The sequence below is a fragment of the Felis catus genome, chromosome B4 (genome assembly GCF_018350175.1).
Source record: "Felis catus isolate Fca126 chromosome B4, F.catus_Fca126_mat1.0, whole genome shotgun sequence".
Lineage (NCBI taxonomy): Eukaryota > Metazoa > Chordata > Mammalia > Carnivora > Felidae > Felis > Felis catus.
Window position 1 is genome coordinate 133,101,242 of NC_058374.1, and position 12,484 is coordinate 133,113,725.

The 12,484-nt window shown below is 45.7% G+C and overlaps 1 protein-coding gene across 15 annotated transcripts in view; it reads right to left on the bottom strand.

Moving 5' to 3' along the window:
- The window catches only part of ENTHD1 (ENTH domain containing 1), a 103,537-nt gene that overhangs the window by 1,846 nt on the left and 89,207 nt on the right, over positions 1–12,484 (bottom strand). For 14 of the 15 annotated variants that reach the window (XM_019835616.3, XM_006934062.5, XM_006934061.5 and 11 more), the window contains one exon: positions 10,475–10,873. In XM_019835616.3, the coding sequence (XP_019691175.3) occupies positions 10,475–10,873 (399 nt within the window). Of the gene's footprint in view, positions 1–1,225; positions 1,255–10,474; positions 10,874–12,484 lie in introns of those variants that run through there. The other variant, XM_023257503.2, reaches the window with a different exon arrangement.

A 12,484-nucleotide genomic window follows, 5' to 3' on the forward strand; every position in this document is an offset into this window, starting at 1 on the left:
TATTTGATAACATTGTAATTCCCTTTCAGACAAAATCATACTCATTGCTTCTTGTGCACTTCATTTTAAATTGTTATTTCCCGGGGCGCCTGGGTAGCTCAGTCGGTTAAGCAGCCGACTTCGGCTCAGGTCATGATCTCACGGTCCGTGAGTTCGAGCCCCGCGTCAGGCTCTGTGCTGACAGCTCAGAGCCTGGAGCCTGTTTCAGATTCTGTGTCTCCCTCTCTCTGACCCTCCCCCGTTCATGCTCTGTCTCTCTGTGTCTCAAAAATAAATAAACGTTAAAAAAAATAATAATAAATAAAAAATAAATCGTTATCTCCCAAACTGTGTTCTGAGGAATGCTGTGTTCCTGGAGATGTCAAAAGAGGTTTTGTGAAAACAGTATTTCAAAGTCAAGCAAGACCAGGCGATTGCATGTCGGGCCTCTCGTTAGGAGATTAACAACGAACATTAGCACATTTAAAGTTCTGAGAAGTCGTACACTAATTTATTCAAGGGTTTTCCAAACTTTCTTGGACACAACTTTCTCTTGTCTTCTTGGAGTATCTATTTACATTCATGCGTGCATTAGGTGGTACGGGTTGGCAGAATTCGGTTTCTAAAGTCTTGCAGCTAACTCTAGACTTGCTACTTTCACATAAAAAAAAAAAAAAGCTGAAGTCATAGAAAGGGAAATTACCGCTAAGCACACATGACTTCTTATCTTTCTATATTAGTTTATTTGCTTAGAGATGCATGTCCCTTTAAACGAAATTGAACCTCTCCTGTAAAAAACATGGCTGGGGCAGGCGGCTTCTATTTTCTGCTTCAAAGCTCTCTGAGGGCTATCTCCGTCCAGTTTTTAGGAAAAATTCCAATCACAAGACATTTTGGGGGTGACATGAGTATTCTCAGCCGATGTAGCAGCAGGACACGAAAAGGAAAATAGGGACTTCGTCGGCACATGGTCAAGGCAAGACAAGCGCACAGAAGAATCTAGGTCAGCCTCATCCTGACGTTCTGTCCTTGGGTTGAAGAGAGGGCATGGTGGTGACGGGCACGCTAAGGGTGAGAGAGCCTCCACACGCGTGCGTCCTGAGTCACGCCGCTGCTCTGCTCTGGGTGTGCTCTGTTTGGGTCACAGCTGTCACCTGACATGTCGCCTGTCACCCCGCACCCTCCTCCCGTGTTGGCGCTCCCGTTTCTATATCCCAAGTCTTTCTCTTTCTGGGTTTACCCTCACCTGGGGATAGCACATTCTCCAGCAGGTCACTGAAAAAGGGTAACACAGTTACGTTAGTCACATGGACGCGATGTGATTACCTGGTTTAATTTTATGCCAGCGGTTCTCAAAGCGGGTGCCTGGGTGGCTTAGTTGGCTGAGCGTCTGACTTCCGCTCAGGTCATGATCTCGCGGTACGTGAGTTCAAGCCCCACATGGGCTCGCTGCTCTCAGCACAGAGCCCGCTTTGGATCCTCTGTCCCCCTCTCTCCCTCTGCCCCTCCCCTCCCTCAAAAATAAATAAAACATTAACAACAACAAAGTGCGCCCCCCTGAACAAGCAGCAGCAGCACCCGGGAATTTGTTAGAAATAAAGTCCTTGGGCCCCATCTCTCTAAATCAGAAACTGGGACTGTGCCCAGGACATTGAGTTTTAACAAGCCTCCAAGGGTGTCTGATGCCTGCTAACGTCTGAGAATCACTGTTTTCTGCTGTGTGTCCACCTTTCTTTCGCTTTGTAGCTACAACTGCTGACTGAATAGCTTATCATTGTTTACAGTTTGGTAGCTTTGATTCACGGGCTTTTGCTCATAAAAAGCCACTTCAGCTCTAATTGCTCCGCACCAATTTACTTTTGTTTCCAAACACGCCACAGCTGTACGAGACACTTCAACGCTGCACTCCAGGGTGCCTCTCCTGCCCATTTCGTCACCCTGCTCCCACTCACTGCGGAAGGTACTGGGCTATCTTGTTAGCAGCCATCCTCTTCATACAGTGCACCCACCAGAGCTGGAGCCAGCCGCGATAAATGGCTGAATTTAAACCATCTCCCCGGGTGATATATGCACGCCAATTAATGCTGCATTTGCTTAAAAATAGCACCGATAAAGCGATTCCAAATGCGGATGTGTTATCTCTGACTTTTTATGCTCGTGAAAACATCAGGCCCCTTAATTATTATATTGCAACTCGAAATTTAAAAAGCATTTAGAAGAACTGCGCTGCAAAAATATCATGACGAATACATTCCTAGAAATATTTTTAAACTCTCTTCGCCTGGAGCTGCAAATGTAAATTTTTCTGTTAGCAGTAGGTCCTTGTTCAGCTAAACACTTCAAACTGTTCACGATAAAACAGGAGCTTTTTATTCTTCTCTTTCAGTTTTCCTATCTGATATATAACGACTGTTACCTGTACACATGAATTAAAACATTCTGATTTTAGGGGCGCCTGGGTGGCTCAGTCGGTTGGGCGTCCGACTTTGGTGCCGGTCATGATCTCGCGGTTTGTGAGTTTGAGCCCCGCGTCGGGCTCCGTGCTGACAGCTCAGAGCCTGGAGCCTGCTTCGGATTCTGTATCTCCCTCTCTTCCTGCCCCTCCCCCACTTGTGCTCTGCCTCTCAAAAATAAATAAATGTAAAAGAAAAAAACTAAAAAAAAAATTCTGATTTTGTTTTGTGTTGTAGAAAGTAACAAATGTCCGTAGTAATAATATTTGTAATAGCTAAAAAGACGAAACAACTCAAATATCCATCAGCTGATGGATAGATACATAAAATGTGTTTAAACGATGGAGTATTACTCAGCCATAAGGAGAGAAGTACTGGTTCATGCGACAACACGGATGAACCCTGGAAACGCTGTGCTACGTCAAAGAAGCCAGACACGAGAGGCACATAGTGTATGATGCCGTAACATGAAACGTCCAGAGTAGGCAAATGCACCGAGGCAGAAAGTAGATCACTGCTTGGGAGGAAGCGTTCGGGGGGAGGAAGGAATGGGGAGTGACTGTCAATGGATACGGGACTTTTTGGGGTAATGAAAATATCCTGGAATGAGTGGTGATGATGGCACAATTCTGAGAATATACGAAAAGTACTGAATTGTACACTTTAATAGGGTGCATTTTCTGGTGCATGAGTTAGATCTTGTACTTAAAAAAATTTTTTTTTTAATGTTTATTATTTTTTTTTTGAAAGAGAGAGAGAGAGTATGAACAGGGGAGGGGGAGAGAGAGAATCCCGAGCAGGTCCTGAACTGTCAGCACGGAGCCCAACACGGGGCTCAAACCCACGAACCATGAGATCATGACCTGAACCGAAGTTGGACACTCAACAGACTGAGCCACCCTGGCGTCCCAATCTCGTACTTTTAAAAGTACAATATTTGAAAATTTATTGTCATGATTATCAAGGAGTTACATGAAAAGAAACAGATTTAGGAATAACATAGGATTCGAGAGAAATGCTAATGACTCTGCCTCTAATCACTGATGCTAAACTGTTATTGGGATGACTGGACGATTGGATTAATGCTGAGTCTTCTCACTTACCTACGAAGTATAAATTTGGCTCACTGAATGTAAAAAATCAAATCAGTGTGTCTTTTTGTCTGCACGGAGGCAGGCAGGAGCTGTACAGCTGGAGGAGGTGTTGCTGGGTCCACAGAACCACCACTACTGAAACCCATGGTACAAAAATGGAATCAATGAGATATAAACAAAGGACAGAGCCAGTGAGAACGCTCACCACTAGCCCAGCATGCGAACATATGGATTTTTTTTCCTACCCCCAAAATTAGAAAGAAAAGTCCAGGGCAGTCTAACACACTTACCCAAACTATGGCTCACGGATATAATGATCTGGCTTCTGTGCATCTTCCATCTTCTTTTTTTCTTTTTGGTATGCATGACAAATGATCTAATGACCTAAAGGAATAGTTTGACCTAGACATAAAGAACTTAAAATTTAAACGGAGGAAGAGAAGGAATGGACTGTTCTAGGAACAGAGTTATTCAGTATCAAAAGGTCAAACGAGGTTGCTGCAAATCCATCATTCGGTGAAAATATTAGAACGAGAATATTAACCTATATTAGGTGGCTGAGATCTGTTACACCGTGAGGGTGCAAGTATTTTTAAGTTTACCAAGCTCATCATCTCCAAAGAGTTTTGTAACACCAGACCTGGACCCTTCATGTAAACAAATACTTCTTAAAACAATAAAATATAGAAAAAAAAAAACACCCCAGAAAGTAGACAGTGTCGTGTCTATCTTCCTTCACCCAGCGTCCACGGAGACCAGCCATCGATCCTGCCTCATCGTTTCCTGAATTCCTCAACCGCAAGTTACCTGCAGCCATTCCTTTGAGCTGCCCTACTCTGAAATCTTGCTTTCCAAGATTACTTTCCTTCTCGATTCCTTCCAGCCTTCTCATTCCCTTTAATGCATCTACACTTTGGCCTCATCGAGACATCAGGTCCAATAATCTTTTTATTTTCTCGTTATCCATCACTTGAACCACTTTCTTGCTCCCCTCCTCTCCCCCCACTGCCATGGTTTCTGCTTTATCTGCTGCTAATTCCTAATCCAGGAGTCAGGCAGACCTTTTCTGTCAAGGACCAAACTGTAAATATTTTAGGCTTTACGGGACCTACGGTTTCCATTACAACTTCTCAGCTCTGCTGCTGCAGCACAAAAGCAACCAAAGACTACATGGGAGCCAGTTAGCATGGTTGTGTTCCAATAGAATTTTATTTGCAGAAACAGGGGGTGACCACATTTGGCCTCAAAGCTATGGTTTGCAAATTCCTGTCCAAATCCTATTTCAATTCAAATATGCTTTCTCATTCCTACCCCCAGGCTGCTCGGCGCTATTGGAGAAAGCACAGATCCTGCAAATTAGGACCCCCACAAATTCTGGCTCTATCGCTCCATTGTGCCCGTGTCTTATCAGCATCTTCTTCCATTCTCTAGAGTGGCTATTCCTAAATCTCAGCAGACCTTTCACCGCCTTTATACCACTTCCCCTCAGTCTGGGCAGGTGACCTCAGACGATGAGATATGGAGGCCACAACATACAATGTGTGGCACATGAAGGCTCAATACATCTTAATTAGCAAAACCCACCAAACCCATCCCTCACACTCTGACACATCCCTTCCCCTCCTTCCTTACGGGCGCTCAGGGTAAGGTGAGTGTCTTTCTGTTCTGGATTCTAGCCCACTTGCCCCTGACTGTGCCCCATCTCAGGCTAGCCGCCCCCCCCCCTCCCCCACCTCACCCGCTCTGCTCTCCAATCTCCCACTTGGTTTCCTTCCCAGCAACAGCCCCTGACGAGCTCCCTGCCCCAGCTTCACCCCCCTCCACATCAATCCTCCACACTCCCCCCACCATAGAAATCAGTAATTTTTCTACAACACATTCAAAAAGCCACTCACGCGGCTTAAAACCTTTAGTGACTTGCATTCTCTTCAAACTGAAGTCCAAACTTCTTCACCTGGCGCACACAGCGCTTCGTCATCCGTCCTGGCGTCATTTTCCAGTGCTTTCTTCCATTATTTCTTCACGCACGCTCTCCATGGCTGCTTTACTAAGCTGCTTTTGATTCACTTGTTGAGTGTTGGGTACCTACTGTGTGCAAGGCACTGTGGTCGGTGCTGGGGCTTCAATAACCAACAGGCAGACGTGGTCCCTCCCTCAGGAAGGCGCCATCCCACTCGGGGAGTGGGGGAGACATCAGACAACTTCACGGATATGCGATCACATCCCACTCGAATGGCGGTACGTGCTAGAAGGATAATTACGGGTACCAAGACAACACAGAGTGGGAGGGGGATCTGAAGTAATCAAGGGGGTCAGGGAATCCTGTGGAATCCTGTGGAAGCTGAGCCCTGAAGGAGGAGTGCAGCGGGGAAGGGCTGGGTGGGAAGCGTTCTGGTCTGAGGGAACAACAGCGCCAAGCTGGTGAAGCGATTTGGTTTACTTGACAAGCGGAAGCATCACCAGGCTGCGGGAAGAGGCAGAAGCGAGACCGCGCAGGGCAGTGGAAGGCTAGCGACCTTCAGGAACAGGGCGACAGTCCGAGAGGTCTGCCGTCTCAGCGGGAGAGCAGCAGTCGTCAGGTCCTCTGGCAGCTCTGGGGAGAATGAACTGGAGCTCCCTAGGATCTCTTTGGTCCGTCCCAGCTGGGCTCTATTCCTCAGCCTGCAAGGCCCTTTCTGGAAGGATAGGAGTTTCCTTGCTCCTGAGAATAAGCGAGGAACTCCTGGGTCCTTTTGGAAATAACCGGAGTGGATGTGGAGGGTTGGGAGGGGGCTGGGGGCTCGGGGCTCTAAAAGCAGAACTAAAGGGGCGCTTGGGTGGCTCAGTCGGTTGAGCATCCGACTTCGGCTCAGGTCATGATCTTACGGCTCGTGAGTTCGAGCCCCGTGTCGGGCTCTGTACTGACGGCTGGGAGCCTGGAGCCTGCTTCGGATTCTGTCTCTCCCTCTCTCTCTGCCCCTAACCGACTCGCATTCTGTCTCTGTCTCTCTCAAAAATAAATAAACATTAAATAAATAAATAAAAGCAGAACTAAAAACATGGAAACTGGGGGTGCCTGGGTGGCTCAGTCGGTTAAGCGTCTGATTTCGGCTCAGGTCATGATCTCACGGTTCGTGGGTTCGAGCCCCACGTCAGGCTCTGTGCTGACAGCTTGGAGCCTGGGGCCTGCTTCGGATTCTGTGTCTCTCTCTCTCTCTCTCTGCCCCTCCCCCACTTGTTCTCTCTCTCTCTCTCTCTCTCTCTCTCTCTCTCTCTCTCTCTCTCTCTCTTCCTCTCAAAAATAAACATTAAAAACAAAAACAAAAACACAGACACTGGAGTAAAAATAGCAAGCTTTTCTACGGCACTGGCCAGGTCCACATCCTACCCTGAGCACCTGATGTTTGCGAATTCAGGGACCCCCTCCGGCGGCCCCATTCCGTAGATGAAGACAGCGCCACGCAGAGGCCACGCAGCCAGTGGCTGGGCTGAGATTATGAACCCAGGCAGTGTGATCCCAGAACCTGAGCCGCTAACAACTATGCAAACCAGCCATTCTTTGGCCTGTGTTGTGATATATATTACATCTACTGTTTTAAAACAAAATACAGTAGGAAAAGTTTGCTTTAAACAGTCACATGCATTTTAAGAGTGAGAATAAAAATAAAATATACTGCATTTTATATTTACCCACGTATTTTAGGATTGCCCACATGACTTCCCAGCTCCTCTGCCAGTACCGAAGCTCTCTTTTGATAACCTCAGGCCATGTGACTGAACAGTGCCCTCAGGGCCTTAATTTTGGCTGCTGTATTTTCCAGCCCTGGAACTTTCGTTTCATTCATTCACTCTTTTTAAAAAAAATCTTTTAATGTTTATTATTTACTTTTGAGAGAGAGAGAGAGCATGAAGGGGGGAGGGGGAGAGGGAGACACAGAATCAGAAGCAGGCTCCAGGTTCCGAGCCATCAGCACAGAGCCCGGCACAGGGCTCGAACCCACGGACCGCGAGATCACGACCTGAGCCGAAGTCAGACGCTCAACCGACTGAGCCACCCAGGCGCCCCTCGTTTCATTCTTTCTTCACAGATACTTGTATTCTGGTGAAATTCTCCATCCTTCCCTCTGTGCTCTTGATCATGTTAGTCACAGCTATTTTGAAGTATTTATCTTACAATGTCAGTATCTAGCTTCTCTGTGGTTCTGCTTCTGTTGTCTGTTTTTCTCGTGTATTTTAAAAGCCAAAAACTTTGCATGAGAAATTATAGGAGCTCTTAAGCAAGGGCTTCGTTGTCTTCTAGAAGACAGATGGAACGCAATACAATCCCTTTGCTCCACTTGGAGCTGGGTTTCGGCATTTGTGAGGGCTGTTCTAGCTCTGGTCTGTTCTCGCCCCTAGATGGGAGTTGTGATGCCTGGGGCGTGGCCTGTCGCAGGTCCCAGCTGAGAGCACGCTACTCACCAGAGCCACTCCAGTTTGGCAGACCCTGAGCTCCACCCTCTGTCTGTCTCCCAGAGCCGTGAGATGATGAGAACCTTTGCCCTCTAGAAGTTGCCTCCCTTTAACTTCTTGGCATCACATCCCTAACGTGTGCAACTCAGCAGGAGTAGGTATTTCAGTAAGAAATTGCACAAAGACTTCGGGGCTTTCTCCTCTGTGACTTCCTCTCCTCTGGCATATTCGCCCCTGGAGTCCCTGCCACCAACTCCAATCCTATCTCTCAAGCTCAGTAAACAGTGGAGAGCCCAGGCCTCTGATTTTCCCTCAGTTTCCATCATCCTGCTCTGTGAATAGGCAAACGATCCATGGTGGGAAAACTGAGGTGAATGCGGGGCCAACTACAAGTAAACTAGTTTCCTACTTTGCTCACATCATTTCTGACACCAAATGTGGGTTCTGCACACCAAGGATTTCTCTAATTCTCTGGGGACACTAACTGGGTGTCCTATAATTTAACTCCATTCTGGCACTACCCAGAGTTAGTGCAAACACCACAGATGAGAGGCCCAATCCCTCAAGACCGTCCCCCACTTCAGTTGCCACTCACAAGTCTAGGCCTCACATATTTCTGACCTGCCGGGTATAAATTGAGGGATCCCATGATCCCCTCCTCGGGGCCGGTAATTTGCTACAACGGCTCACGGAACTCAGGAAAGTGCTTTGCTTCCTATTACTAGTTTTGGTTAGGAAGGATACAACTCAGGAACAGCCAAATGGAAAGATGCACCGGACAAGGTATGGGGAAGGGCCCAGAGCTTCCATGCCCTCTCCGGGTGCACCAACCTCCCAGAAACTTCACGTGTTCGCCAACCTGGAGGCTCTCTAAACCCCACTGTCTGGGGATTTTTATGGAGGTTCCGTTACAGAGACATGATTGATCAAATCATTGGCCATTGGTGATGAACTCAACTTCCCTAGAGGTCAGTGGGTGGGGCTGAAAGTTCCAGCCCTCCACTGGCCTGAATGGTTACTCTGGCAACGAGCCCCCATTCTCCAAGACGCACCTCAACATAAACCCAGGTAGGGAAGGAAGGGGTTTATTACAAATAACAAAAAGGCTCTTCTCACTCCTATCACTCAGGAAATTCCAAGGGTTTTTAGGGAGCTCAGTGCCGGGAACCAGGAATGAAGACCTAATATATATTTCATATTATATCACAGTGTCACAGTCCCCTTCCTAGGATCTTGACCCATCATGTGTTTTCTACCTCGGTTGTTTTACAGGACTTCAAACCAGCTTTTAATGGTTTTCCAGCTGTAACCAGTATTTTCGGTGGGAGGGTTAGAACAATACTATCTACTTCATTATAAATGGAAGCAAAAGTCCTCCTTGCTCACTGGCTTTAGAGGAACTTCCAGCTAATTTTTATAATTAAGTATGCTTGGTACACAGGCAGTGGCCAAAACTATTTTCAATGATCTTTCTGTGGTATTTGTGAAAGAAATGAACTCATAGTAACAACATCCCGGGGGACAGCCACGCACACAAACCGTCACAGTCATTGTAACCGGTACTAATTGGTTTCCACATCAACAGTCTCCGCAGAACAGTTAATTTGGTGACAGAAGTAAGAATCAGTTTATTTTTAGGCTATTCGATCCCCTAAAATTCTGGAAAGTGCAGCAAGGGGACTGTGCTACCATTCACTGACCTTACTGACACCAAAGTAAATTTCTTTAGCCTCAACATGTTGGCTTCCATTGTTTGTACTTTTGACCTGAGATTGAGGCAGTTTAGAGTATTTATATTAAAAGCTTTATATTTATATGAGTTAGTAAGCATTATTGTACATAAGAACCAATAAAACGACTCAGTCTTGGAAAAGTGCACAAACAACTTATTCGTTTACTAATTAACTTTAAAGAAGAAAGCATAATTACGATGTAGGCTTTGGTAACTGATAGCCAACAATCTGGATTCCCAATTGGCTTTCTCCTTTACCATCAAGGCCCAAGAATACTGCAACCCTTTTAGTGTTTTATAGGACAGAATAAAGAAGAGATTCCCCACCATTTTTTTGGGGGGGGGCAATCAGTACACAATACTTTAAAAAAAGGCCGCGTACCCACACACATATATTGTGTGTCTACACATCAATATACATAGTAACTCATTCCTTTTTATAAAGTGTCTTCATAGGTAACCTAAACGCCTAACAGGAAGCTCTTATTTAATGCTAGTTCTTTCTAATTTACTCGGAATCAGAACTGCTCAGAACTTGTGCTTCAACAAGTACTTGCGACCCCCAGGGATGAACTGCCTTTCGGCTCTTTGATAAAAGGGGTGCTTTTTCCCAACTGAGAAGTCCCTCTCTCTGCCTTGTATGTTTTAACGCCACTGGATGGAGAGTGAAAGAAGGGAACCAGAAACAGAGACAGAAAGCACAGAAAAATAACAGAAGAACACTTCAGAAGAGCTGTGTGTGTGTGTGTGTGTGTGTGTGTGCGTGCGCGCGTGCGCAGACTCACCCCATGTGGTTGCAGTCTTGAGGTTTTCCTCATCCACGTGAACAATGCTGGATCGTGTTGGCTTCTGGCAGTCCTTGTTGCTTACCACCTCCTTCACTGGGTCCAATGTTTTGAATGAAGGAGAGACATAGAGCGTCTCTACAGAGGCCTGGTTACAGAAGGTAGAATCTGACTTTGACATCCTTAAATTAGGGCTGACAAACTCTTCCTTATTCGATGACCAAAACGATGGTGAAGTTGTCAATGTGTCAAAGCTTTCTGCAGCTGACTGCTTTTCCAGAGGCGTTTGCAAAGGGCTTTCGGTTACGGTATTTGTGATGGTACTGCTGTCTGGTTTCTTGTCCAAACTCACATTGGTCTGCAGAGATGGGCTTTCTTCTGAGGGGGTAGGCACAGCGTCTGTAAAATAACAAGTAAGAACCACGATCAAAAAATACAACTGAAAACACTCTGTTTCAAATCCGTTGCAATTTTCTTTTTTCTTTTCCTTTTTAAAAATTAAAAAAAAAATTTTTTTTCCCAACGTTTATTTATTTTTGGGACAGAGAGAGACAGAGCATGAATGGGGGAGGGGCAGAGAGAGAGGGAGACACAGAATCCGAAGCAGGCTCCAGGCTCCGAGCCGTCAGCCCAGAGCCCGACGCGGGGCTCGAACTCACAGACTGTGAGATCGTAACCTGAGCTGAAGTCAGACGCCCAACCGACTGAGCCACCCAGGCGCCCCTCTTTTCCTTTTTTTAAAGTAAGCTCTACACCACGCATGTGGCTTGAACTCATGACCCTGAGATCAAGAGCCACATGCTCCACGGATAGAGCCAGCCGGGTGCCCCCAAATCCATTGTAATTTTAATAATGGATTTTTTTTTTTTTTAATTTGAGAGAGAAAGAGAGAGAGAGCAAGCAGGAGAAGGGGTCTGGGTAGGGGGAGAGAGAGAGAAAGAGAGAGAGAGAGAAGCTTAAGCAGGCTCCACATTTGCCTGACATGGGCTCGATCTCTAACCCTGGGATCGTGATCTGAGCTGAAATCAAGAGTTGGATGCTCAACTGACTGAGCCACCCGGGTGCTCCTAAATCGGATTTTTTGCTGCTATAACAGGATTCTCTATTTAGTTGTTTCTGCTTTCTTACTATATTTCTCTTCTGCCTATATAAAGTATACCCCAGCTATTACCGATGCATTAGTCATTTGGTGGCCGCTTCTCTCTCTCTCTCCTCACTGAAGTACAAGGAAAGGAAAGCCTCAAATAACTTGGCTTTAAATATTTTTCTCTTCACCCACTTATCTGTCTCTGAAACCACTATATTTTTAGAACCTTCAAACGTTCATCTTTTACAAGATAAACTAGAGAAAATATGCCATATCATACTGGTCTATCCCTACAGAACCCCCAGCTACCAAAAAAAAAAAAAAAAAAAAGGCCATTTTCCCCTGTAATAAAAAAATGTCTTCTTGCCCTGGTGTCTACACAAAGCCCATGAAAGAAAACCCTGCTTTCGGTAGCAGCCTAATTTTAATAAATCCTTTGTCTATGTGGGAGAAAAGAAGCAATCTCTCAGAGCCGTTGTGATGATTACCAAAATGTAAGTTCCGTCAGGGCGGAATCTTTATCCATTTCATTCATTAATATCACCACAGTAACTAGAATATGACAAAGTACCTGGAGTATAAGGGGCAAATAATATTTATTACAAATAGAAGGAATTGAAAGGAGCTGATATTTAAGGTAGGTCTGATATAGGAAGACCTACTGAATCTATGACTTATGAGCCTGGTCCAAATTTCTAGACGCAAACCTGTTACCAACACTCCGTGCTAGGGCTTGCTCTGAAGTAGTTTTACCTGAAGTTGGATATGGAAAGAAAGAAAAGTATTTTAAGAGATACAGTTGATGAAGTTAGTGGCATCATAAGCTGGGAATGGGCAAAAGGAAGACTGAGCAGAAGCTCCCAGAAGAGGATACAGGCATTGTGTAATTCACTATCGAGTGTCTACGTATCACCATGCACACC